The following is a 13,533-nucleotide window of genomic DNA, read 5'->3' on the forward strand; positions in this document are numbered from 1 at the left end:
CTGCACGTAGCACACTTGTACACTGTAGTCAGTACTTTAACTGAATATGCTAAATACATTCTTATTTTTTAAAATTGGATGTTTATAAAGAATAAAGGAAATGCTCTTAAACATAGTTTTATGAATTATTACTTCACTCATTAATTTTAAAGTTGTACAAAGTGTTTTGATTAATATTGTCATTATTATAACGTATAATCCAAACTGCATAAATAACTGTAATAATGTCATTTTAATCTACTTGCTTTCTGCCTCTTCATATCCTAATAATATTCTGTGGTTTGATTGCTAGATATTTAATGAGGTTTCTAGCGTTGCCACAATACCGCACTGTCTTCACACACACACACACACACACACACACACACACACACACACACACACACATACACCACATAGTTGCAGTTAGTGAAACTAAAATGGCTCCACAGGACTGTGTTTGTGTTCAGCTGTCTCTGTCAACTGGTTCAACTGGACTGAATTAGCAGCCCGGTTATGTGATTCTAATGTGATTATGCTGTATTTCACACATGACTCTGACAGGTGGAAGAAAAACTAGTTCCTACCAACTGAGTATTATTGAGATCCTAATAGTGTAGTTACTTTCTACTGTGATACCAGAACATTCATTCATTCATTATCTGTACCACTTCATCCATTAAGGGTCGCAGGGAAGCTGGAGCCTAACGCCTAACGCCATTTAACAGGTGAGAGGCAGGGTACAGTCTTGACAGGCTCACCAGTCCATCACACATAAACAACCACTCACACTCACTCCTAGGGAGAATTTAGATAGATCAATTAACCTAACATGCATGTCTTTGGACAGTGGGAGGAAGCTGGAGTATCCATGCATACACAGTGAGAACATGCAAACTCCACACAGAAAGGTCACCTCCCCCAGTTCGAACCTCCCCCCAGCCGACCAGAGACCATCTCCCTATGAGGCCAAACCACACCACTGTGTAGCCCAGTTTTACACCAAATTACTAAAATGGATAGATTTCAGAGCATATCTGATATCAGAGGTATCAGAGGTATTGATATTTCAGTCTTGATCAGCACATAACTAATGCAAAGCCCTTTTCCCTCCAAATCACTGCCACATGAACAATTGAAACCACTCTATTATTAGTTGAGAAATGTACTCTTTAATCCTTCCTTTCTCCTTTGATTAATTTGTGCTGATGAAACTGTCATGGTTCATGTTCTGCCAGGCCTCTAGTGATTGCTTCCTCAATCAGGTTCATTCAGTCCACTTGGGCTTCTCTGACTGCTCCCTACCCTCGCCTGTGCTCAGCCTTACTTAAACTCTCTCCAGTCTCTTCTTAACTGCAAGATTATCCACAACCTTGTGCCTTGTACCAAGATGAGATCCAGCGTTTGTTTCTATGTTCCAGTTTTCTTATTACTGACCAAGCCAAGTCCCAGGATCACTCTTGCCTTGTCCACGACAGATCATCTTCACCTTGTGATTATCTGGACACCGAGTCCTGCTCTGATCTATGACCACCGATTCTCGCCTACCTACTGACTTCTGCCTCTCTGTGTATCACCATTGCCTGTTCTCTGGACCACCCATCTGGATATCAGGCTTATGCTTTAACTGTTGAAATGTTTTCTTATTCCAGATCCAAGCTGTCTTGGAGTTTGCTTCTGCCCCACATGACCAGAATACCTTCCCAGGATCTTTGTACCAACCACCATCCTCTCTCACTCCTCACCATAAACCAACCTCTGTTTAAATGTTTACTCTCGTGTGACTGAACTTCCAGGTCCTCAGGGTTATCCATTACAGAAACATGTTCATTTTTCTTACATGTCTGGACATTGCATGTTTTTCCCTTAAAGACAATGAGGAAACCAGGACAGTAAATGTATTAATGATTTAGGTTATTGGCTGGATTAATTTAATTTTTCATTTGTTTTGTCACATGTAAACAGTACTTTTTATACATCCTGTCATTCCTTTAACATACAGAAAAAATAATCCACCAAACTATCCATTTTATGACCTCCCAGTATAAAAGAATTTGGTGCAACTCATTTTGGCATCATGTATATAAATGTGCACACTACCTAGGAGTTTCTAAAAGCCAGTCATATTGGCTGATCAGTAGTTTCTTCACATACACTCCAAATTTAATTGGTGGATGTGTCCAAACATTTGACTGGTACTGTGTATTTCAAAGTCAACTTATCTGACTCTCGGGGCTTATTTTAAAAAAGAAAAAAGTACAGGTTATGTAACACCAAATACCAGACAATGTGACTTTTTTCATCCATATGTCAAATGTTGTCATGAAATACACAATATTTAACCTCTTGAAACTCAAAAGGTGGAATCTTTTTTTATTTGTTTTTGAGCCTCACCACACACTGTGGTAAAACACTTGTGATATGAATGTGAAAGCAAAACAGTCTTATCAGGGACTTTCCTTCAGTGAGAACACTTGTAGGAGTGGTTTGACCAGCTTCAGGAAGTTGTCTGCATGATGTTTGTCTTATTGTTGTTACACCTGTCTGTAGAGTTAGCCCAAGTGCAGCTAATCTCTGATGGTAAGTAAACTAAATTGTCAGTGATCATGGGATCTTCAGATTTAATCCACTTTCAAATCTTTCTAATGTTTTTATGTATATGTTACTGTAGGTTTAATATCTTTGTCACTTTCTTTTTGTCCTTTTCCTCTTTCTGTTTATTCATTAAACTATTTGTGTTGTTTCTTTTTCAGGAATATGGAAGAAATCCTACTTCTGACTTTTACCAACACTGTAGGTAGCCTTTTCATTAGAAGTAATTGTTGGTGGAAAGAACAAGATATTACTCTTTATTTTAAAGAGAATTGTCCTTTTTAATTGATTGTTCTGGAAAATTTCAGACAAATATTATCATTTTTATTCAATCTGCTTTGGTCTGGGATGTGGAACAGCACTATACAGACCATTTCGTTGTGAGTAAACTCCATTTCCAAGTTGTAAAATCGTCTTGGCTCTGTTTCAGATAATCTGAGTTTCTACTTATCAAATTGTTATTGTCCAGCTGTTTTTATTGGGTAAATATTAACTGTATAACATAGAGTACAGTCTAATAGTCTTAATTTTTGTTTGTGTTTCATTTCTAGCCCTTTTGATTCCTTCAATTTTTGGTGTATTTTTCACCATGGTTTTTGAGATACTGGGCATCATTTCTGGTAAGTGGGACCGATGTTGTATAGATTATATAAACATTTTTCAAAACCATATAAATATTGCTTCCTCTTCTTTAGTTCCCCCTTTTCCAGCTGCAAACGTCATTCTTCATATATCTTTATAAGTTTTGCTTTACAATGACAATATAAATGTTTTCTTCTTCCTCTCAGAGGTGCCAGCTCATACTAAGCAATGTAAAGGACCTCCCTATGACAAAAGAGGTGTGTATCCCCGCATATGATATAGTTTCGATTTGTTTCAGAACTTTGTCACTTACTTAAATCTTACTTTCAAAACTGGTCAAAACTGTTAGCGAGTTAACACATTGATTATTCTTGATAATAATGCTTTGGAAAAAGTCAAGCAGATTTTTGCTGACAGTACAGGAGCTGACTCAACCCTCTAACTCTCTTTAGACATTTACTGGGGGTTTTGTTTTGCACTCTTCGTGGCCATCTTGAATCTGAGCTCGTATCACGGTAAATACCACATACTGTAATAATCCCACATGACTTCACAACATAGATATCCAAATGCCACGGCTTAATACTGTTTTTCTAAATGAATGTTCTTTGTTTCAGTCTACACCCTGTCTTATGGATGTGGAATCATAATGTTTGCTCTTAGGGGAGCTAAACGGAAATATAGTTCATTAAAGTAGGTAAGCTAATTTATTTGCCAATTTAAATTTAAACTGACAACCTTTGTAGCTTTATCACCAGCTTAACTTCAGTCTATGTGAATCTCTTGGAATGTTTAAATAATGGTATTTGAATTAACTAAAACATTTGTATGTCTCTTTTGGACAGGAAACTAAGAGAGAGAAAGAGAGCATGGAGGTAGAAGCGTTTACAACCACAGAGGGTGGAGCTGGAGGCAGTATATTTCTGTCCAATATAAAAAAAAAAAGGCCAAAGGGCAGACTTGTGTTTGATAAGGTTAACCTAAAAGAGTCAGAGATGCCAGGAAGACATTCATGTCACCATAGAAGCAAACATACAAACTCTGTTATGGTCAAATCATCAGCTTGTCGTTTTCATGTTAAAGAAAATGTATTTTCAGGGATGTACCGTAAGCAAATAAATAAATATAACAGAAAAATAACACCAAATTTAATTAATTTACATATAATGACTCTCCTATTTGCCACCACTAATAAGGATTTCATTGTGCAGAATGCTGGGTGTGTGCACTGCTTGAAAAACACATCAAGATGATTTTTTTGTCAAATGCAGAGGGCTTTATTACATGAAAGTATGGGACATACAAAATTTCAAGTAACAAAGAAAGTGTTTTTTCTTAGGTTCACAAGTCAGATGTAACTATCTATCTTCATATTTGCAGCCATATTCTCTTTTAGTCCTACTCTATCAGCACTGGATGGACCTGCAGCCCTGAGGTGTATTTGTTTAGGGTACCTTTTAAAACCAATAATAAAAAGAGTGCTGAAAGGAAAGGGTTTGCAAACACAAAAGTTGAATTGTTGGCTTTGTTTGACTGCTCCTAATAACCTTCTTACATTTGTTTATTTATTTTTCCACTACCTTCTACAAACAACAACTCAGTTTGTTTCTTTCTGTTACTGTCGTCATGACAAACACCCATATTAAAACTATGCCCCACCCCAAGAGCAACATCAGAACAATACACAACCATCTCCAGTTTAATAAGGTAAAAAAATGAGCATTTGAAAACTGTTCAAAGCATCACACATGTTGAAGACGAAACAATGGATTGTTTTGTAAAGTGAGATTCCACCAGCTATGGCAGCATTTTATTTAAAACCATGAATATGTTAAGATTATGAGTGAGGATGTGTGTTTGAATTTGTGTATTTTTGTGTTTGTGTACGGTGTTATGAATGCACAAAAGGAAGGTTAATGGAAACTACTTCAAGGTGAACTGCACAAAAAAATCACAATACATCACGTTTAGGGGTATTCACAGTGAATGACTTTAGAGAGCTGGGTGTCATGTGAAATCAAAAATATGCTTGACTGCTTATATTCATCCACAGGGATGTAATCCGAGAGGTGGGTGGGGCATGAGGAAAATTACTTGGCATTGGTAGAGCTGCTAAGCATCTTGCGGATGGCCTGGGCGATGGCATCACGGTCAATGCCGTAGATCTTGAGCAGCTCGTGTGGTTTGCCACTGCGGGGAATGTGGGAAACAGCCAGACGGTGCAGATTGAAGCCAGACTCATTGACCATTGCTGAGGACACTGCCTCCCCCAAACCACCTGTGGAATAACAGTTTAGCACATGAGAGACATAAAGAAGAAAAACATATTCCCTTGAAAGAAATGACAAGCAACCAGCAACCTAAAAAATAAGCCTCTTCCCACATATAGAAGAAAACAAGAGAGAAAATTACTTCTGAACTACATCTGGTCCAGATGTAAAATGAATAAAGTACAAAACATCCAACTGACTACCGTTGCTAAATATCTTTTGTCCAGTCTAGTCCATGCCATCACCCACCCCCTCTCTCTGAGGCACAGGGCAAGCCAGACTGTGCTATCTAGGTCACAGTCAGCCCCATGGGCACATGCTCAGCTAAGGAAATCTGACAGCACTCTGCTTCTCTGGCTCCTACATTTACAAAACACACCACAGAACCAATACCTTTCCTCCAATGTGGGCTCACAACAAGATGGCCTCGTTTGAGCCAATAAGTAAATGCCACCACAGCACGTCTCCATCACTGAACCAATGGAAGCGTGCCACCACAACACACTCAATGACACAGACCAATGGTTGAGTCTTAAAGCTGCATTATGTTACAGAGCTCGCTGCTGCTAGGTTGGTGGTGGTCATACAATATGCAATAGCTGTGCTGCATGAGCAGCTTTTATGGAAACCCACCTTCATAGTAGTGGTCCTCAACAGTGAGGATTCGTCCCCTGGTAGCTCGTGTGTGGTCCATGATGGTTTTAACATCCAGTGGTTTGATTGTGAAGGGGTCGATGACTCTGACAGAGATCCTCTCTGGAAGATGGTTTTGGTAAACAATACATTACCACTCATTACTCATGAAGCTTCTCCAAATGAGCATCCATTTCACAGATTCTGCAGCATTTTCTTGTGACTACTAGAACTTTTCTAATTTGTTCTAGGAAATGTTTCTATACTGACAAAAAGGCCTTAATCATAAGGTTCAAAAGGTTAAGATAATTAAAGATGAGAGTCCAAAATTTGCATGTGAAGCCATGTTAAATTAAAAATTAGTATTTCGCTGGGCTGTACCTTTCTTTAGATGTTCAGCTGCAGCAAGGGCTTCATGCAAAGTCACTCCAGCTGCAACCACAGTAATTTGGTCCTCTTTGCTCTGGTACACCACCTAGCAAAGGCAATCATATTCTCTGTTTCAAATCGCAGTGTTTCACATGTTTATTTTAAAGCAATAGCTTTACTCGTACTATCTTATCAGCTAAACAAGCGTAGAAAGTCACACCTTTGCCTGTCCAACATGGAAATCCTCATTGCTGTTGTAGATGATGGCGCTCTCTTGGCGGCTGTTTCGGATATAGCAGATACCCTTATTGAAGGGGGGAAATGACAAGTGGTTACAGGGAAGATTGCTTTTACAACAAGTAATATCTTGCAAGCAAGCCACAATTCTGCAGTTGCATTATGACTACCTTTGTTGATGCAGCCAGTTCCACAGCCTTCTCTGTGGATACACCATCACAGGGGTAGAAAATGGTTGCTGTGGGAAGGGCTCTAAACATAGCCATGTCTTCTAGAGCCATCAGAGAGGGGCCCTCCTCTCCTGTAACATTAACATTTATTGTTTATTTTATGTTTCATCATGGAGGAAATCCTTAAAAGTAATTAAGTGGTTGGGTGAGCTGATGCATGCAGATGATTGGCCAGAAGACCAGACTGCATGCAGTGTACCTGCACTAACAGAGGGATTTTTGGTTCCCTGCTGACAGCTTCCAGGGCAGACACGAAGGGAGAAAAGGGGAAGGATTGAGTAACAGCTGAAAGGCCAAGTGGGGCAAATAGTAAGGAAAACACAGTATTAGAGGGAAAGAGAGAAAGGACAAGTGCACATTCACAAACTCACACAATTTCATTTATCTTATAGGGTTATTGTGAATGTAGCCTGAGGAACCAGATATTGTGAAGTGCTTGAACAGTGTGAAAGGATTAAGGAAACTTTGTGAGAGTGTTGTTTGATGGGATATGTGAGAGGGGTTGTGGTGTGCATGACTTATTAGCGGCGGTCTACTAACCAGTGGATAGACCACAGTGGGAGCCACACAAGTTGATGTTGCTTTCGGAAATTGCTGCCATGCGCAGCTGGTCATAGGCTCGAGTGAAAAAGGAAGCAAGAGTACTGGCAAATACTACGTTCCTCTCTCGTGCAGCACATCCCATGGCAACACTGACCTGGGAAAAGAAATTACTTTTTCTTAGTACCTACACTATATAAGCACACAGGATATATAAATTTTTCTGTTTCAAGTGAGACAGACATGGGTTCTTGACCAAAAAAGATACCCCCAAGGGTCAAATATTTGCTGCATGGACCATATTTGAAATCCTCTTTGAACCAAAGAACACTTTAAGTAGAGATCCAGCAAGTAAGGTTTTTCACAAATCTCTTCAGATTATTTTGCCATATGGGGGGAATCAGTGGCATACCTCTTCTTACAGATAATTTCCTTTTTCATTTTTCTGAGGATTTCCACAGTCCAACAACTTATATGCTTTTCCATAACCAATCTCTGATGTGAGGATTCTTTTGTTGCAACAAACTAAAACTTGCTACTATTTTTATATGTGTAAAATTAATGTACAATTATGTGCATTTGATGACAGTTTTATGATTAATTTATATCAACCGCAATTATTGCATCCTTTAACTTTTGACTTTTCCCAGGCATTCTGCCAGATGGTTCCATCCTCTACGCTTATTAATATTTTACTTCTGAATACACTTGTCATGACTGCTTACCATCATACACATGGCTGACCTACATTAGTGATGACTGCTGCTGAAGACAGAACAGAACAAAGAATGCGTCTGATTGTCTCTGAATTAAAATTAAATAGAATATCAACAACAGCAAAGAAAAGGTGTCACCAGGTCACAAGTGTTCACAGCAGCTGCTCTCTATAAGGAGGCACATATGCTCTGTTGTTGCCTATACTTACGCTATGGGTAGGCAAGTTGTGAATATTTTCATAATACAGGCTCAGACTTGCAGCTGTGAGGCTGTGCTCATAGCCAGTCTGAACTTAGAATCAGTAATTTACTCTTTAATATATGTTGTTCTCGAACTTTGCAAAAAAGGGCTTTAAAATGGAGATTGATCAGGGGATCATACCATGTTCTGCTGAGCAATGTAACACTCAACAAAGCGGTTAGGGTGCTCATTCTTAAAGATCTCAGAGTAGGTGAGGTTATTGGTGTCTCCATCAAGGGCCACAACACGCTCATTGTAGCGGCCCAACTTTGCCAGTGCCATTCCATATGCCTTCCGAGTAGCAATCTATTAAGAAAAGAATCAGCCATCACCATTAGTAGTTTGCCGGTAAACTTTGTATTAAATTAATTAATTGAATTCATTAAAGGTTAATGAAAACAGAAGAAAAGCAGTCTCTTTTTGCGTTGAAGCAACAAACCTTTTCTCCAAGCTTGTAGCTTGGTGCGCTCGGCATCCTGATGTTCCTCAGGCTAACAGGTGGGGAGTCCTCGATGGGAGCCGTTGGGTACAGGTGCTTACTGCTGTTCATAATGCGACTCTGCAGATCCTTCATAACCATCTCAGCCATGTCTTTGGGCAGAGCTTTGGCATGCCACCCGAGCTTATCCTCCGCAGCTGAAACCACATAAATCCAGCAGAAAAATTTACAGACATTTTTTATCAGATGGCTTACTCCTCACAACTTAAAGCTGACTCTGGGAACTTTTTTTTGTATAATTTATTGAAAAGCAAAAGCAATGCATTTGCAGATGAAGAGACACAAACAGTTACCTGGGATGCCCTTGCCTTTGATGGTTTTAGCAATTATTGCAGTAGGTTGATGACGTGGCTGGCTCAAAGCCTTGCAAAGCTCTTCCACACTGTGTCCATCCACAATGATAGCATGCCACCTATGCACACACACAAACACGCAGACATTAAAACCTAAAAAGCATGCTTTCAGTAGATCACATGTAAATACTTGAATGGAATTAACTGATTAAAATGGTAAAACACTGTGTAAAAAGTGTGCACTGGCTGTAAGACTCCAGTTCAGTTTGAATAGTCAAAATGTAATTACCCAAATGCCTCACAACGCTTCTGGTATTTTTCTACATGATGCTGCAGGGGTGCAGGGTCACTCTGGCCCAAACGGTTAATGTCCAAGATCGCCACCAAGTTATCAAGCTGGTAGTAGGAGGCAAAGGACATGGCCTCCCAGACAGAGCCCTCGGACATCTCACCATCTCCTAGCAGGCAGTACACACGGTAACTGAGGGGGAGGAACAATTTTAGATAATTTGATTAGTGCATATCTTTCCATGAATATGTGTGTGTGTGTTTGTGTGTGTGTGAGAGAGATAGAGAGAGAGAAAATTGTGTATATTTGTTGCTTGTAAGTCTCTCAGGAAAACAGTTTTCCAGTCAGACGGATTCTATCTCTATATCTGGGCGGTGACTGATAATCGGCTGTTAAAGGAAAAAAGCTCCCTGAGGCCCCTGGGACTGTGGCTGCTGAATTTCACACCCATCTTTAAAACATTTCTCCAAGCAAATGGATTTACTGCAAAAGACACTTGTTTCAAAAGCAAATGAACTTTTATGTACTTTTGTTATATATGTCAACACATTACCTTAAATAATGAAGTATGTTTACACAAAGTATTGTTTTGAATTTTGCCTCTTTGTAAATGATAAAACTAAAAAAAACAAAAAAACAAAAGAAAACTGCAAACTATTAGAAAACAAATTCATTGTTAAAAGTGCAACATCGGAATTTTAGTCAGAGACGAAATGTGCTTGGATGGTAAAAATAACTGAGATACGACTGCTGTGCCTGTGGTTATTAGAGCAGAAGAATCGTGAGAGCAGAGCATGTAGCTGCAGCACACATTCACTGAATGTGTTATATCCTCTTCAGAAGACACCAGAAAGAAGTATTCTGTAAAACTAAATTTAAATAAAACGAAAAATGCGTAGATTACCATTTTAGAAGTCAAAACATGAATGCAAAAAGACTTAAAAGCATGCAAAACTGCAAAAACCTGCCATATAACTAAGTGTTTCCATGTGTCTTCCATTTGTGTGTTGTGCACATTTATGAGAGATTACCTGGACTTATCAAAGTATTTCCCAGTGTAAGCCATTCCACAGGCCACACCAAGACCCTGCCCCAGCGATCCAGTGGCTACATCCACAAATTGTTGTTTCTGAAATGCACACAAACCATGAGAATTATCAGGGAGCAGATTAGTTGTTGATTCATTGCTGCGGTCAGTGAGATAATCCCTCAGTGGTGGTACAGTTTGTGACTGCTTACAGGGGTTGGATGGCCCTCCAGGGAAGAGTCAACCTGGCACAAACTGAGCAGGTCGCTCTCTTTCAGGAAACCTGTTTCAACCCACATGGAATACAAAGCAGGGGCAGCGTGACCCTGAGAGAGACAAAAAACAGTAATGGCAATTTAAAATGTCACATGCACATATATATATACACACACAAACAAATACGAAGGGGGATCTCCAGACGAGTACAAGGCTCACTATTGCTCACCTTGGACAAGATGAAGCGATCGTTGTTGAAGTTCCTTGGGTCTTCAGGGCGGTACTTCATGGTGTGGAAGAAAAGCACAGACATGATTTCTGCCACGCTGCAGCATGATGTCGGGTGTCTGCGAAGAGAAGAGGATGTTACCCAGAAATACAAACACAAAGGCACATAAAGTTTGATCAAACATTACATCTATATCAACAGCATGATCAAACAGAGAGTAGTTTTAGATACAGCGGTGATGAGGGTTTAACTGCAAATGCCTTTTGAAATTAAAATAATTTTTATTCTAACATTATAGAGACAGTATATTGAACTACTCCTTCCAGCTCTGTGGAATCCGAACGCAGTTCGTTGTAATCAGTGGCTGGTTTTTCCCCTTTTTATCCAGTACAGATGAGTAATTTATACTTACAAAGCTTTGAATATTAAAGTCAGCATTATTTAATATATTTGTTGGTTTTATTGCATTTATTGCTCCTGTCACTGTGAGTTGGGCATGACTGAATTATATTAATGAGGAGTTCAGCACAAGTAGTTTCCTTCATTTTTAAATGTAAGCAAATAATTCCATTTCTTTTGCTTTGAAAATAAAAATAATTGCATTGCTAATCTCTATAAAGACAGAAAACAACTAATTTGATGACCTTGATCAAAGCCCTTAAGAAAAATAAAGATTCTAAACTAATTATAATAATTCTCCCGTTGAAAATGACTGATGTGACTGCAGCAACCTTGCAATGCATGGGCTGTCGTGACATATAATTCACCTACTACTGCACATGGAAGCCTATTGTGTCTGATGCTGCACAGGCACACATTGTCTTTCCAAAATCAGATGTTAAATAAAATATCTATTTTACCTTCTAAGTATATTTACAACTAAAAAAATTCTTTTAAATGTACCATATGTATGAAAGGTAATTTACATCTTTTTAAAAAAATGTCTGAAATGAGACAATCAAAATATGCAAAAGACAAATTTATTTGCTTTGCATGTTTGTGGTGACTTAAGTGTTATGTTCATTATTCTCAAAATGATACATTTTTTATACCAATGTGCACATTTAAACCAGTTTAAATGTTAAATAAAACAGTATAAAAAAAAGGAATTCTGTAATACAACTAGTTTTATTTGGAAATAATATAAGAACGAATAAAATAGGATTTTAAAAGAAAAAAAAAGCTTTTGATCATTAAATTATTTGTCAATAGACCAAAGAAAGAACACAAAGACAGAACACATTGTTCCTTTGGCCCTTTACTTGCATTTGTGTGTGTGTGTGTGTGTGAGTGTGTTGGTGTTCATTTGTGCATGTTAAAAAGCAAAAATTATATTTGCATCATGTTATGTCTCTTATTCAAGACTTTCTTTTATATATGCAGTTCATTCAGAGTCTAACGGTGGAGCTAAAGTATAAAAAATAAGTTGATTTTTCTCACCCGCTGCCTGCTGCAGTCGTCGCCTTGATGGAGTTGATTCGGAGGCGGTTGGCAATGTTCCTCAGCGCCTGCACTGTCTGTTGGTCAGGTTTGTGGTAATCCTCCATGAAGGCAAAATGTTTGGATCTGCAGCACCAGAAAAGTGGGCCAACAACAACCCTGTGACGAGTTTGTGTGTTTTAACTAAGTGTATGTGAGTGTGTATGTGATAGAGGGTTGCCAGAGAGCAGCACCTGTAAATGTGTGTGTAAGAGAGACAGAGGCAGAAAGAAAGAGAGGACGAGAAGAGAGGAGAGGCTGGATTTATCCTACAGGGCATGCAGACACATAGATGCACAAACACACACACACACACACACAAACACACATAGAGGATGGGGGACGGTGTGACGTAGGATGGGTGTTGCTGCTAAAATATAATGGCAGGATTTCTATTGGCTACTGGGTGACTGTGATGTTAGAGGGGTGGAGGGTAATTCTGAAGCACCTCATCCTAATTCACTTTGGCTTTACTGTCAAAACTAATCATTCAAATATGATGGTTGGTCCTTCTTTGTTATTTATTCAAACAGAGCACCCTATTCTAATTGCCAAAGCTTGTGTTTCCACATGCCCGACTAGGAAAAGGATGAGTTAACATTAGTTGAGAATTTAACAGGAAAAGGAAATCAGGTAAAGACATAAATTAAATCAATTGCATATAATATAATTTCTGTAAAAGAAAAAAGAAAATAAGTCCATCAAAATTAAAATGCAAGTCAAAGATAACTGTATCCTCTTCATGGGAACAAAAAACAAAGTACATCCCAAGCACAATATAGTAGTAAAAAATAGAACAAACAAACAAAATCAAGTAGAAGTAGAAGAAGAAGTAGTAGAAGAGACAAATAAACTAAATCCGTAAGAACATGGCATTCCTTTCTACCATCCAGAATCTCTTAAAGACTAATTTTGTCTGAGAACATGTCCTTTGCTAACACCTCTAACCTGCAATACAATATTTTGTACCTGTTCTTGCTGTTTGTTGTGTGTATTTCAAAATATTTTGCCCCTAATGCCCAAGATGGGGTTTCTTTCTGTACTGAAGCCTGAAAGCTTTTCTTTCTTTTGTCAATGATTTTATTTTTCTTGTCATAGTCATACAAATATGT

The 13,533-nt window shown here is 38.6% G+C and overlaps 1 protein-coding gene across 1 annotated transcript; it reads right to left on the bottom strand.

The window, feature by feature from the left end:
* Positions 1-4,414: 4,414 nt before the first annotated feature.
* Positions 4,415-12,706, bottom strand: tkta (transketolase a). Its single transcript, XM_041981713.1, has 14 exons — positions 12,383-12,706; positions 10,943-11,060; positions 10,710-10,823; positions 10,502-10,599; positions 9,471-9,662; positions 9,182-9,300; positions 8,829-9,025; positions 8,531-8,695; positions 7,433-7,589; positions 6,833-6,963; positions 6,646-6,729; positions 6,438-6,531; positions 6,057-6,179; positions 4,415-5,431 (listed from the first exon to the last, which is right to left on the bottom strand). The coding sequence occupies exons 1-14, from the start codon at positions 12,487-12,489 to the stop codon at positions 5,244-5,246; spliced, it is 1,887 nt and encodes a 628-aa protein (XP_041837647.1). The 5' UTR covers positions 12,490-12,706; the 3' UTR covers positions 4,415-5,243.
* Between the last annotated feature and the right edge of the window lie 827 nt (positions 12,707-13,533).

Source organism: Melanotaenia boesemani, chromosome 3 (assembly GCF_017639745.1).
Source record: "Melanotaenia boesemani isolate fMelBoe1 chromosome 3, fMelBoe1.pri, whole genome shotgun sequence".
Lineage (NCBI taxonomy): Eukaryota > Metazoa > Chordata > Actinopteri > Atheriniformes > Melanotaeniidae > Melanotaenia > Melanotaenia boesemani.